At 43.9% G+C, this 15,135-nt stretch overlaps 2 protein-coding genes across 2 annotated transcripts; both read right to left on the bottom strand.

Moving 5' to 3' along the window:
* Positions 1–17: 17 nt before the first annotated feature.
* Positions 18–3,122, bottom strand: dnajc9 (DnaJ (Hsp40) homolog, subfamily C, member 9). The gene is made up of 5 exons (XM_061790066.1): positions 2,849–3,122; positions 1,532–1,672; positions 1,180–1,434; positions 386–472; positions 18–311 (listed from the first exon to the last, which is right to left on the bottom strand). Exons 1-5 carry the CDS (start codon positions 3,020–3,022, stop codon positions 207–209), a joined length of 762 nt encoding a protein of 253 aa, XP_061646050.1. The 5' UTR covers positions 3,023–3,122; the 3' UTR covers positions 18–206.
* A 2,931-nt stretch (positions 3,123–6,053) lies between these two features.
* Positions 6,054–14,709, bottom strand: ndnfl (neuron-derived neurotrophic factor, like). The gene is made up of 4 exons (XM_061790986.1): positions 14,592–14,709; positions 9,837–10,069; positions 9,645–9,766; positions 6,054–7,887 (listed from the first exon to the last, which is right to left on the bottom strand). Exons 1-4 carry the CDS (start codon positions 14,634–14,636, stop codon positions 6,479–6,481), a joined length of 1,809 nt encoding a protein of 602 aa, XP_061646970.1. The 5' UTR covers positions 14,637–14,709; the 3' UTR covers positions 6,054–6,478.
* Between the last annotated feature and the right edge of the window lie 426 nt (positions 14,710–15,135).

The raw sequence follows: 15,135 nt of genomic DNA, 5'->3' as shown, positions 1-15,135 counted from the left end.
CACTAATGCAAATGATGTGCAAGAATAGTAACTTTATTGCCCAATCGTGACATTAACAACATAAAATCAAGTTACATTTTATTACAGGAACATTAAAATATTCAAACATTGAAAATAACGGGGCTTAACTAATGGGATTCCATAGTAGCTCAAACGTGATCTGTTGGGAAAAATGTCCATAACTTGGAGGAGTAAGGCTCCTTTCCTCACTTCTTTCCCCTCTTTGAGGATTTTCCACCTTTTTTGGAGTACTTGGCCTCCAAACCAGACAAGAAGCTATTAAAGTTCTGTTCCCTTGACGCGTGTCTTTGCTGCAGAATAAGAACGAATGAAAGTTAAGAGAAAATCAAGCAAAGCAGATGTGTACGGTAAAAGCGTTTCCTACTTTGATCATCATCATGAGGCTGTCGTCCTCCTGGCCAAACCCCATCTCTTTCTGCATTTCTTCTGCTTCTTGTCGCTCTCTATCCGCCTGGAGTAGAAATCACATTTAGGATTAGACTTTCCACCAATCTGATCGGTTTGATCGGTATTGGCCGATTATTAGCATTTTATGCCGTTGGCTTTAATGTCATAATTCGCCGGTTATTGATCGGCTCCGCAAAACACATTTACTCTGCGTCGCCATCTTGTACAGTATATTTGAATCCAAAAGCTAGTTTATTTTTAGCCTTGTCGCGAGTCTTTTGACGTACGTAGTACTGTAAATATCTGACCGCCAATAAAGTTATTAAAAAAAAAAAACATGGCGGTGTGGGACAGACAACACATAATGCCGGGATCAGACTACAAGACAAATTTGGTCCTTCACGATTGCACTATGTCAGACTAATGTAATAAAATATATATATTCCGATATCACCGCGTCCCGTCTTTTCCGAATATTGGGCTTTATCTTGTCAACTCAAACGCGACCGGATACACTCGTTACCATGGCGACAACAACAGCAATGGATCGCGCCACATGTATTATAAGAACAAATGGGGCAAAACGTGTGGTGGTGGTCACTGGTGCTCAGGAGAGGACTTTCATTCAAGGATTGCTTGAGGTATGTTCACATACTTTTAATTAATACGATATGGCTCGCATGCAGGCAACAAAACGTTATGAAGCCTGGCAAGGTAGTGCTAGCACTAACGGTTGTACGTAAACATGCCGGTGGGGGGTGCGGCACTCACCCTCTTCCTGCGAGCCCTCTTTTTCTTGTCGCTCTCCTGCGCAAAGGCAGGGAATTCTTCCACATCCCCGCTCTTGATGGCGGCCCGAATGATGTCGCCAAGCCTGGGCTCGTCGTCTTGGGAACTACACAGCGCCGAGGCCAGGATGGCATCCATGTCTCCCTGGTGCTGCGTGTACAGCTGGAGTAAGTCCTTCCTCTCCTCATCGGAGCCCTTGTATTGTTTCTCAAAATCAAGGATGTCCTGCACAGTAATCTAGAGGACATACAGACAAGATTTTTACTGTGCATATTAACGACCCTCTCTTTAACAGCCTAACAGCCAATCTACCATTATGAAGTTCAATACCCACCTTTGGGAAGAGCAGCCTCCAATAATCTTCCCAGCAGCGATCTTGACTCAAAACATCTGACTCTTCGTCCACCACGCCCTGCTCGTCGTAGACAGCCCGCTGTTCCTTGTCGCTCAGCACTGCATACAACTTGCCCAACACCTGCGGGAGAGGACATTTTTAAAAATGGTGAGAATCATTTTAAGTGACCTCTTCAACCCATCAGTTCCAGTAATTGTTTTGGTTGTATTATAATGCATTCTAAAAGGGGTGTAGTAATGCTGTGCACACAATTCAGGTACTGTGCAGTTCTGACACTCACAATTTCACATTTTGTATTACTCTGAGTCTTTTGAAGTTTAGAAGAGCTATGATCCATTATGCTGAGAGCTGTTACTAATAGGTTCTACAAAAGGAGCAAAATGGATCTCAGTGCAACCACAAAACTACATCTAGTGTATTATTAAATTACTATCTGTGACTGTCAACCAGAACTAAACACTATCATCACTGCAAAGGCCGACTTTTTTGTTTGTGGCAAAATAAGGTGTCAAGTGAGTATAAATTTTGTTGAAAATTGCATTATCTAGCCAAATGATTAAAAATGTATCAAAACGATGCAAAACCTTGAAAATTAACTGTAAAGTTGCCCTAGAGCAATGACTCTGAACCAATGTGCTTGGACATGTATACTGTATTAGTGTGTCGTGTCACTTAATTGGTCCTAAAAGTATTATTTATTTCCAAAAAGTAATGTATCTGTTAATCTATCTATGCCAGTGATTTATAGTGACAGGCAAAACAATTAAATGCTCTTCCTCGATAGCAAGATACAATTAATCTCTATATCTGCCTTTTGCCATGCATACAACAGAAAATACTGAACAAAAATATAAATGCAAATCTTGTTTGTGCCCTGAATTTTTATTACGAGCTGAAGTCAAAGATCTAAGACTATTTCTGTGGACAAAAAAGGCCCCTCACTTTCAAATGTAGTTCACAAATATGTCTGTGTAAATGAACACTTCTCCTTTGCCGAGATAATTCATCCACCTCACAGTATAGCTTTATTTAACTAAACATACCCAGCTTTTACACAGAGTAAAGTAAACGAGTGACAAGAGGATTCATTATACAGTAAGTTTTGTGACAAGTTTAGTGGTGCGCCGTGAGATGTTCACAATGTAAAATATGTACGGCTGAGAAACACTGCCTTCGATAGTCACGTCTCTGTGTTCCGTTCAACTGGAAATTCAATTGGAGGACATACGCAATAGCAAAACAGCATTCTTGTGGTTACAAGTAGCTGACTGCAGCTAAAAGCTAGTCGGGGTTCACCTGGAACTTCTCAGTGGCTAGCGGGTCGTCGGGGGCCCGGTCCGGGTGGACCTTTAGCGACACTTTGTAGTAGCTCCTGCGAATCTCCGCTTCGTTCGCCTCCTTGTTGATGCCCAGCACCTCGTATAGGCTCGCCGTATTAAACAGCTCCTGGCACCGATCGAGCAACCCCATCCTGCCGCCGCTTCGCTTCGCCTCGCTTTGCCCGACCTTTTTATTTTGATGTTGCTTGTGAGTTTTGGCGCGCTGTACTGTCACACACGTCCGTATATGCATGAACGCGCTGACGTCATACTCAAACGTATTATACTATTGGTTAGAGTGACGCATGACGTAACATGGCCGCGACAAACCCTGTTGTGACAGATTGTTGTGAGATAAACTGAAAACGTCATAATAGCTAAATTTTCGTTTCTTAATATTTATAAATGTCATATATCGCTTTTATTACTCTTAGATAACCGGTACTAATTATGTTTTTGTAACCAATGTATATCTGCTGGGATGTTTATGTTATAGATATAATTTATTCATTCTCCAAAATGAAAATAACACAAGGCAAAGCAGGCATGCCATATTACTATCCACCATCCATTTTCTGAGCCGCTTATCCTCACAAGGGTCGTGGGAGTGTTGGAGCCTATCCCAGCTATCATCGGGCAGGAGGTGGGGTACACCCTGAACTGGTCGCCAGCTAATCGCAGGGCGCATACAAACAAACAACCATTCACACTCACATTCACACCTATGGGCAATTTAGAGTCTTATTTTTGGGATGTGGGAGGAAACCGGAGTGCCCGGAGAAAACCCACGCAGGCACGGGGAGAACATGCAAACTCCACACAGGCGGGGTCGGGGTATTGAACCCCGGTCCTCAGAAATCTCTAACCAGTCGTCCACCATGGCGCCGCCATATTACTAATAATATTAAAAACAATTACTAAACATAGCATGTCGTTTTTATAAAATAGAATCAAAGTGGTATATTAGCCTGACTTCAGTAGCCTACAGGCAGTGTGTTGGGTTTTTCACTCATTGTGAGTATGAATGAGGCCCCGTCCGCATGGATACATTTCAGTGTATCTGAAAAGTATTTATTTATTATTATTTATTTTTTTATTGTTTCTGGATTTCATCCACACGGAGCCGACGTTTTGGGAAGCCGAATCTGATAATTTTTAAAAAAACAGCTCCCAGAGTGCATAAATCTCAAAACACTACCCTCCCGTTTCCGTGTGTACAACACATACACGTTTTCCTGAAACAATAACACGGTTGCGCCAGTTATCACGTGACCGTACGTTAAGACTGCGATGGTGGATTACATGTGTTGCATTCGTGCTGCAGAAACTCCTGAGCATAATGTATCTTTTCCAGCAAAAACAAATCTCCACAAAAGTCCAGTCCACACAAATGTCTCCTTTATTCGTCGCTATGCATTCACCACCATGAGTGTGAGTTTGTTTGCATCGTGAGGCTCCTTATTCACTGTTTTTGGTTACTTTCCGTGGCAGCGAGCAAAGGGTGTATTCCAACTACAAGGGTATCACAGTCCTCAGCCACCCTGGTAAGATCTTGTTGGGGGTGCTAGAGAGGAGGGTTGGTCGGGCAGTCAATCTCAGATTCATGAGAAGCAGTGTGGTTTTGGTCCTGGCTGTGGAATAGTGGACCAGCTATTTACCCTCAGCAGGTTGTTAATTTCACAGTGGATTCAAACAAAACATAATGTGTGGCTCCTTATTATTTTTCACCATCACAAAAACTTATTGATTCCAAGTTACTGGGCCTTTTCCGTCAAAACATACTAAATGGTCAACGGACTGCACTTATATAGCGCTTTATCTCGACCATCACACTGCCCAAAGCGCTTTACAAAGCCTCACATTCATACACAAATGGGCGACTGCCGCCATGCAGGGCGCTTCCAGGCAAATTAGGGTTCAGTGTCTTGCTCAAGGACGCTTCGACACGCAGACAGTCAAAGCAGGGATTCAAACCAGTGACCCATCGGTCACTGGACGACCTGCTCTACCTACTGAGCCACAGCCGCCCCAATACTAGTGAAGTGAGATCATAGACAGAAAACTAATGAGGCTGCAACTGTATGTCATGATATTGCTTGAAAGATCATGGTACTTACCTGGCATCGCACAGTAATGCGACGTTTTCTATCCTGCTCACAGCCACTTGGGGCCATAGTTCCATGGTATCTGGGTATTGCTAATAGCAAAAGCAATTATTATATATGTCTTAATAATACACTGTCTTAGCATAGGTTTCAAATTAATTCCATCAAATCTAATTCTAATAGACCATTCCATAATGTTTGTAAACAAAATGCATCAGGATACTTTTGGGTGGTAGCAAGTGGTTGACTACCACTGTGCTACAATTACAAAAACTTTTGTTTGGAGTTTCAGCCCCAGATATACCCCAAAAGATTTTGTATTATTTTAAAAAATTTCCTTTCTTATAATAATTTAGCAAAATATCATGCCCAGCCTGTTAGCTAACCTTGGCGCGAGTTTGGGCAGTGCGAATGCATTCAATCGATTTCACCGTCAAAACAGCACTACAGTGCCAATACTGTAAGCAACAGAACAGTGAAGTAATGAGTCAGTCCCTCAATAATCATGTTACCGAGGTCTGAATGTCCACCACGTCTATTTGTGAATAAATTTACCTGTTGAAATGTAAATTACAGTTGGCATTGTGTCTCCATTGGAAGAACTGTAAGAAAGAAGATGTTATATGAGGTACAGTTCTTACCTCGTTTTTGGCTGACACTTTGCACATTCACGCTAAAGCAGTACAGAAGACTAAAGTCATCATTCAAGCCATTTTCTTGTCAATCAGTCTGGCTATGTCAAATTATTTTTTTAGTGGTGCTTTGGAGACCGCTCAGGCTTTTGTCGCTTGGAGGTATGAGTTGTTATGGTGAAAAGTTCTCTTGTGATTTATAGTCAAGCACGTAGAGGTACCCCAGTATTTATTGGTGCATTTGAAGCAGCACAAGAATACATCAAAGACAATGAGGCTATAGTCACAATTTTTTTCTTTTTTTTTCTTCACTGCTTCATGCGAAAAACACAACACAAAGATACATATTTTTGACTTTGAACTTAGCATCTGTAGATTGCACTCCAACTGCGCCTATACAATACGCAGCACCGGAAATATACAGTACAAATCCCCCCAGTCCCCTGCTGCTCCCCCGGCCCCCCACACGCATCTCTCAGATGTCATCCAATTATTGCCCCATCTGTTTCTGTTGCACGTTTGGCACACGGTCTCTGTTGTTTGTGCGTGTGTATTCTGAAAACGCAAACCTCATCTGTCCTTTGTACTCACGCACAAAACGAGCACTTGGACCCCTCCCACGTCATTATCATGATGGACGATGAGAAGAGATGTGAGCATTCTTTTGTAAGTACTGAATATGATTATTATGAATGTTTGCTGGTGTGCGGATTCCTTTCGCATCCTCAAAAGAAGACAAGCGGCCAGTCAAACCATTGCTCCTCCAGAAGGTAATAAATACTTCCTTATTTCCAATGACAGTCAAATGGCTTCATTCTCATGGTCAGTCTTTACAGTTTAGTCCACAACCCTCCTGCAGGGGGCGGCATCTCAACACTCCTTCCTGGTCTTGACTATCTTGCTGGCATACTTGACAGGGATCCCCCAGCGTCTCATTAAATAGACATCAAACACATAAGTGGTCCCGGCCTCTAGGCTCCCAATCACAGCCGTGGTGACGGCCCGCCTCGGGTTCAGCTCCTGGAAATACTTGCAGAGAACCCTTTCGGTATCTGAGCGGGATTCCGGTCCCAGGCAGGATGCATCGAGGGCGTCCTCGCCATGTTGGCTCCCCAGCTTTCGCCGGTAGACACAGTAGAGGCTCCTTTCCTCTGTACCCATCCAAGCTAGGGTGACGCTGTCGCACCCACGTAAGCGGTTGAAGGATTTCACTTGCAAGGTAGACGGACGGGATGGGACGCCCTTTCGGTGGTAGGCGGACGAGGTCTGCATTTTGACCGAAGTCTTCAGAACCTCAGGTAAGGCAGTGGTGGAGCTCTTGCTCATAGCGGTTCCTTCCCTCTCCAAGTGGATGAGATAGACCTGGCTTCCGTGGAGCCAAATCTGCACCATGTCCTTCCCCACAGCCTCGGTGGTCAGAACACGACCTTTACTCGAGACGGTGATCTGGACTTTGCTGCCTCCACCACAGTTCTGTGCGGTGAGGAGGCCGTTCTGCTGTGAGCCGTGGGGATGGAAGCTGAAGAACTTCTCTGATCTGGGGCCTCCGTCGTGGAAGGTGACCCACCTCAGCTCACCCTCCCTTAACGTGGTGATGGACGGCCCGGCCTCGCCGTGGGTCCAGGCAGCGGTCCCCTCGTAGGCCATGCTGGTCCCATTCAGTCGGTCCCTCACGAAGATGTCAAAGTAGTACTGTGTGTCGGGTAAGAGCTCGGACACAGTGCAGACGCTCTCAGTTCCCTCGCAGACACACTGGAGATCTCCATCGGAAGTTGGACTCTGTTTCTCCAAGTCCACTTCCCACTGCTCCCACCACCACTCCTTTAGGATGGGCCATGCTGTCACCCTCCTCTTCTTCTCTGTCTTCTCTCGGGTTTTATCCCTCTCCTCCCTGGCATTCTCTTGGGCCGCGCAAAGACTGTGAAAGTTGCGTTCAGAGTTGACCAGGACACAATAGTCATATTTGTCTTGAGCGGGACTGGCCAGCGAGGCGCTGGGAGCCCAACTGAGAGTGACGCTCGTCAACCCCACACCCAACGTGTGTACTCTGGGGTCAGCCGGAATCACTGGGAAGGCACCCGAGGGCCCCGGACCTTGGTGGAGGTACACTGTAGCTCTGCTGCTTTGTTGCTTTGAGTGCAGCCTCAGGATGTAGATGGATGCACGGGGGTATGCCGGACCGCTGTAGTTGTCCACTGCACTGCCAGAAAAAGTGTGTATTTTCTCCTCAGTCCCAGGACCCCTCCACCACATCTCGGGCATGCTCTTTTTGGAACTCCCTTTGGGAAAAAAGAATGGTATTCAATATAGAGTAGCACATGAATTAAATTTAGTAGACAAATATGGTCATTTTTGTTACTTAACGAGATAATATTATGGAAACTTGTTTAAACATTAACACATAATATAACACATTTGGTGATGTGTCCATTCACCACGTACACACAGTATAGGGTATGAAGTGCTTCCGCCATAAGTAACAAAATCTGTACTCGCCAGTGTATGGGGCTTGGTGCACAGGCTCTATGAATGAGAAAAGGCCACTCCTAAAAATTGGTTAGTTTTTGTGAGACAGAAAACATGGGGTGTGTAAAGTGTCCTATAATTCTTGATCCTTGGGGTAGTATGAAGAAAGGATGTCACATACATGTTGAACCATATGATTTCTCCCAATGAATGAAGAAAAATATAGCTAAGATTGAAAAACTGTTTCACTGAGCGCCACATAAAGAGCAAAATGATGGATGGTAGACATTTCAGAAAAACAATTTGTGTTGCATATTCCATCATGTTTACATATTCAAACAGATACCAAAAACTAACTTACAAGTTAAACTAGCCTATTTTTGTGCAACGCACAACCACTGAGAGGTTTGGAAAACACCATTTCAGTGTATTGACACATTTACTGGTTGCTTGGTTTCATCAAACTATGATGGAGTTGGAAAAAATACCAAAATCTTTCTCGTTGTTTCTGACCTATATTTACAGACAGATATCGGATGAATATTGAATATAAATCCAGTTTTTATAAAGAGGAAACACAACAGCAAATAATTGAACAAACGCTAAAAAAAAATGTCAATTCATTTCAAAGTGCGCAAACCTCAGTTGAATTATGTCCCTGATAAATGGGGGAAAAACCCCCGAGAAATCTCTCTACAAACCTTACAGAATCAAAGTGAATAATTTACACTGGCAATGGGGGACCTGCCAACAGAATCTGAATGATTCATGTGTTATTTTATGATGTCATTTTTGTTATTTTACCATGTGGAGAATCTTGTTCGGCTGACTTGTGAATGTGCGTTAGGAGCCTGGGATAGAAGTTCTTCAACTTATAGCAGAAACGGTCAATTATCCATTGTTGAGACATGGTGATTAGATCCAGGGTACTCTCAGGATCTCATATTGAGACATCTTTGTACCGGAAGTCAATAACAATAGGGTTTTTGCTTCCAGTCTCCCCCTCCAGCTGTGAAATTCCACTGACTTTAAGCCATCATATAAACCGACAGTGCTGAACATCCATTTATGTTGATAAAGTTAATCCACATTATAACATAACTTGTCTATGACATGAATATTGTCTGGTAATTTTAGTGTGCACCAAAACATACGTAACTCGAAGCAGTACCCTTAGCAGCGCCAATGCTAACACAACACAATACGTGTCTTGGCTGGTCCACCAATATTAGAGAAGCCAGACCCCAGCACCCAACTCGTAACAGTACCCTTAGCAACAATGCACAACACAAGAGCTGTCCTGGCAAACAATAAAGAGTGCCGTTAATATCAATGCTAATGCTAACAAAAAAATATATAGTAGGTGATCCAGGGTCACCAGGGCAACAAAAGAAAGTATTTTCCTTATGACAAACCAAAGTACTGTTAACATGATTTTAAAACTGTTATTTTAAGGTGACAACTGAGATAAGCGCCAACTCACCCACTACCCTAATGAATATAAGCTGTATAGAAAATGGATGGATGGATGCATGTTGCTTTAAGGTTGGAGGTCAGATGGTCCACTCACACTGCTGACTCTTGAGTGGTTTGTCCTTCAGGGTGCGAGCAGACAGGCTCCACTCGATGGGGGAGTCACACGGGCTGACAGTAACCGACATGGCCGCGGCCTTCCTCAGTGTGAAGTACAGCCTGTGGACAAAAGTTGGATTGAGACATGGATGGTAGTAACAAGACAATGCAATAATTCTCGTTGCTCTACCTGCGAGTGCGTCCTTTAGGGAGCGTCATGGTGGTGATTTTCCCTTCCGATAACCACGCGTTGGGCCGGACGGTCACCTCGTTCTCAGGTGCAGAGGCCGAATGGACCGGGCACCACGACACGCTCCAGAACATAACCAGAAATGTGCCGAGACACTGGAATAGCGATGCCAGTGCCATCTTTCCCGTTTCTTCACTTTGCTCAGCCACTGCGTCTGTGATTGCCCCTTGGTTCTGGAAACACAAAAGGAAAGGTCATCCATCACATGACATCAGCACTTAGTCTATCATTGGATGTTTGTGTGTGCGTGTACAAGTCCGTATGTGTGTGCACCACATAGGTGTCAAGTGCGGTTTACAATGTCACATGCTTTAAAGCTACACTAAATGGACAAAAACCTTGGGACACGCCTGTTAATCAATCAGTCTGGGTTTGGTTTAGACCACTTAGTCACTTGTCACTTGTACATACTGTATAGTACTTTAAAAAGTGATTTTTCAATGGATTAGGTTAGGCCTGTCATGATTATTACTAAATAAAATAATATAATAATAATAAATAAATAAAATGGACATGGTAGTTTTCCAGACTCGATAGGTTGTCATTGTTGTGGTGTGGTGGTGCTCACACAGTAACCCGACGGCGAGTTGAACAGCTGTGTCTTTAGGTGCTAGTGGGCTCGTGGAACACCTTGCGGACATTGCTCCATGTGCAGTGCGTAGCACACAACAGAGACACTTAAGGGCGAGTTAATCGTTTATGTCCACTAGCCCACGAGCTAATGAGCTAGAGAAGAAAGGAGCTAAACATTTTACTCTACTGCGGCGACATCGTTTAAAACATCACTGCCTCCCTCCGAGTTGTTAACACACATGGGAAAATTAACTGTTTATCACGTTGGCCAGCCCGCGAGCTAACGTGCCAGTGAGCTAACACGCTAAACAGCTCGCTCGACGGTGTCCATGTCATACAACCCCAATTCCAATGAAGTTGGGACGTTCTGTTAAACATAAATAAAAACAGAATACAATGATTTGCAAATCATGTTCAACATATATTAAATTGACTACACTACAAAGACAAGATATTTAATGTTCAAACTGATAAACTTTATTGTTTTTAGCAAATAATCATTAACTTAGAATTTTATGGCTGCAACACATTCCAAAAAAGCTTGGACAGGTTCATGTTTACCACTGTGTTACATCACCTTTTCTTTTAACAACATTCAATAAACGTTTGGGAACTGAGGAGACTAATTGTTGAAGCTTTGTAGGTGAATTCTTTCCCATTCTTGCTTGATGTACAGCTTCAGCTGTTCAACAGTCCTGGGTCTCCGTTGTCGTATTTTACGCTTGAGACAGGTCAGGGGCCAGTCTAATACCCGCACTCTTTTACTACGAAGCCACGCTGTTGTAACACGTGCAGAATGTGGGTTGGCATTGTCTTGCTGAAATAAGCAGGGGCGTCCATGAAAAAGACGTTGCTTGGATGGCAGCATATGTTTCTCCAAACCTGTATGTACTTTTCAGCATTAATGGTGCCTTCACAGATGTGTAAGTTACCCGTGCCATTGGCACTAACACAGCCCCATACCTTCACAGATGCTGGATTTTGAACTTTGCATCAATAACAGTCCGGATGGTTCTTTTCCTCTTTGGCCCGGAGGACACGACGTCCACAATTTCCAAAAACAATTTGAAATGTGGACTCGTCGGACCAGAGAACACTTTTCTATTTCGCATCAGTCTATCTTAGATGAGCTCGAGTCCAGAGAAGCCGGCGGCGTTTCTGGGTGTTTTTGATAAATCGCTTTTTCTTTGCATAGTAGAGTTTCAAGTTGCATTTAAGGATGTAGCGCCGAACTGTATTTACTGACATTGGTTTTCTGAAGTGTTACTGAGCTGAGCCCATGTGATGATATCCTTTACACATTGATGTCGGTTTTTGATGCAGTGCCGCCTGAGGGATCGAAGGTCACGGGCATTCAATGTTGGTTTTTGGCCTTGCCGCTTACATGCAGTGATTTTTCCAGATTCTCTGAACCTTTTGATGATATTATGGACCGTAGATGATGAAATCCCTAAATTCCTTACAATTGTACGTTGGGGAACATTGTCCTTAAACTGTTCGACTATTTTTTCACGCACTTGTTCACAAAGAGGTGAACCTCGCCCCATCTTTGCTTGTGAATGACTGAGCAATTCAGGGAAGCTCCTTTTATACCCAATCATGGCACCCACCTGTTCCCAATTAGCCTGTTCACCTGTGGGATGTTCCAAACAGGTGTTTGATGAGCATTCCTCAACTTTCTCAGTCCTTTTTGCCACCTGTTCCAGCTTTTTTTGAACGTGTTGCAGCCATAAAATTATTAATTATTATTTTCTAAAAACAATAAAGTTAATCAGTTTGAACATTAAATATCTTGTCTTTGTAGTGTATTCAATTAAATATAGGTTGAACATGATTTGCAAATCATTGTATTGTTTTATTTATTAATTTATTTAACTTCATTGGAATTGGGGTTGTATAAAACATCAGCGCCTCGCTCCGATTTGTTGTGTGTTAGTCCCCAATTAACACACACGGGAAAATTAATTGTTTATTAAGCATAAACTCAGTGGCACACGTTATTCCCAGCTATCATCGGGCAGCAGGCGGGGTAAACCCTGAACTGGTTGCCAGCCAATGGCTGGGCACATACAAACAAACAAACAACCATTCACACTCACATTCACACCTACGGGCAATTTAGAGTTGCCAATTAATCTACCAGGGATCTTTTTGGGAAGTGGCAGGAAACCGGATTTGCCGGAAAAAACCCACGTAAGCACAGGGAGAACATGCAAACTCCACACAGGCAGGGCCGGGGATTGAACCCCGGTCCACAGAACTGTGAGGCAGATGCTCTAACCAGTCGCTCACCGTGCCGCCCTGTGGAGTTGAAGTGGTCATTTTTTCATGCTGATGGAGAGACGGTCAATCCTCAAAACACTTGGCCAACAGAATACCGAGGCTTGAGAATCGAGATATTTGGTAGACCAATATGGTGGTGAAAACTTAACTGGGGCTCGAAGGTTGGAAGACTCAAGTCTACCACTGACCAAGTAGAGAAAAACCTGTTGAAGACAAAAGGGAAAGGAGGAACCCCTTTGTGTGCAGTACACAAATTGAGGTTTAGGGCTCGAAAAATCTTTTCCCTGTGTGGAGTTTACATGTTCTCCTCGTGCTTGCGTGGGTTTTCCCTGCGTACTCTACTCCAGCTCCCTCCCACATTCCAAAAACACACACTTCATTGTTCATTTTTTCATTGAAGACTAAATTGTCCATAGGTTTTAATGTGAGTGTGAATGCTTGTGTGAATGTTTGTCTACTGTATATGTGCCCTGCAATTAAGTAACTTGTCCAGAGCGTGCCCCGCTTCTCTCGCCAAAATTCAACTGGGATAGGTTCCAGCTCACACACAAACCCAGCACAATCGGAAATGGATGGATGGATTGTTGTCATGTGCATACCCTATGACTCCGGTGTATCCTTCCAGGGTGGAACACAAAAGCCTCTTAGAATTTTGCGCTTGTGTGAATGAGTTTTTCAAACTCGTGTGGGTCTTGCGGCATCGGTGTATGACTCTAAAACCCATTTCTGTTCTGCTCTATAGATCTATTTCTGTGCTGTGCAGGTGCAAAGATCCTCAGTGTATTTCGCTTACAGACTAGATGATTACAGGTCTGCGTGTACTTTTTGTGTCCCCGGAGAGGCCCACGTTTGTTTAAAACAACGGCGTCTCCGCAAAACGACACGAGCGCCTTTTTCTCTAACAAGATGTTAGCGCTGTGCCCCCGCAGATCAGATGACAATCGCGGCGGGAAGAACCACGAAGGTGGCTGCAGAAGCACACACACAGACACACACACACACACACACATCTGAGTCTTGCGGGACGCTCTAGGATTCCAAACCCGAGCTACAAAGTCGCACAAAAAGAGGCAGCGGTGGCTCATTACTCTTGCATGGAGAAAGGAAAGGAACTGGAGGGATGTTGTTGGTTTCTGGAGTAATTAGAGGGGAAGGAAAGTTAGGGGGGAGATGGTGGGAATCAGAAAAAAAACAGTCAAGTCGGTTGACGTTTTAAGGACAAGCTGATTGACTTTCATACTGATTTTGTGTGTGTGTGTGTGTGTGTGTGTGTGTGCTCGTGCACCCACTGATGAAATATACATTTGGCTGCTTGGCAGATGAATTTTCATAAGGCAAAAATGAGAGAGCGAGTGGAAGAGAGGGAGCTTAGTGAACTTAACCAGCGGCCTCTATAAATACACACGGCGTCCACTTAAAACACTGCAGCTCACCACTTTTGATGGCCCCGCTAGCTGTTTAGATTTAAATATATATTTCTCCCCTCCTTTTCCATAACTCCATGCTGTTTATTCCTCTTCTTCTTAGTCACTTGGTTTGTTGCTCAGAAGGAAGCCAAAGGGACAGGTTGGAGAGCCGTGTGGTATCCATTCACACATCGTATTCGCTTCCAGGACCATCTGCCTTTCTGTTATTTGTATGTAGGGAGGGATTAAGTTGCATGGTGGTAGTTGTCTTTCCATTGAGGCGGAGAGGACGGTTGACAAGGTGACGGCGGGCGTGCGACTTGATGTTTAACACCCGGCGGCGTTCTCTCTCTCAGTGCGACTTTCAATGAGCGATTCAACATGCACGCATGCAAAACATCCCCCGAACAAGTTGTAAAGCATCTTTTCTTACCGTCTCCTCTGTCGTGCAGGCTCTCCTCCGCCACTGGGATAGCATCAAGTGAGGGATGGAAGAGGAGAAAGAGGAGGAGGAGGAGGAGTGATGGAGGAGGAGGAGGAGGCGAGTGGAGGGAAGAGGAGGAGCAACCAGCAGGTTGTTGTTTCTTCTTCATACAGGCTCTTGGAGACAACTCCTCAGGGGATGTGGACACACACTACAAACACTGGGACAAAACAACAAAAAAGTAATACCATTAGGAATATTTTACTTAATTTAAGCAAAATTATATGCCAATGCAACAAGAAAATTAGACTTGGAAAGATTCCTTTAAAAAAAAGAAGAAATGTCTTACAAATTTCTCTCAGCTCTCGAAGGCTGTAGGCGTGTTAAACTATGCCACGCTCAACTGTCAATCAAATACCACCACTATGAGCTGAAAAGGGGATGCCACCTCGTCTAGCATCTTTCTTATGTCGGCACGACACTTTGTCAACTGTGGGCCTGTAAAGCCCTTTGAGACTCTTTTGTGATTAAAATAATCTTGACTTGACACATA

This window comes from Phyllopteryx taeniolatus, chromosome 11 (genome assembly GCF_024500385.1).
Source record: "Phyllopteryx taeniolatus isolate TA_2022b chromosome 11, UOR_Ptae_1.2, whole genome shotgun sequence".
NCBI lineage: Eukaryota > Metazoa > Chordata > Actinopteri > Syngnathiformes > Syngnathidae > Phyllopteryx > Phyllopteryx taeniolatus.
Note: the sequence above shows the minus strand (reverse complement) of the source record. Positions and strands in the feature narration are given on the sequence as shown.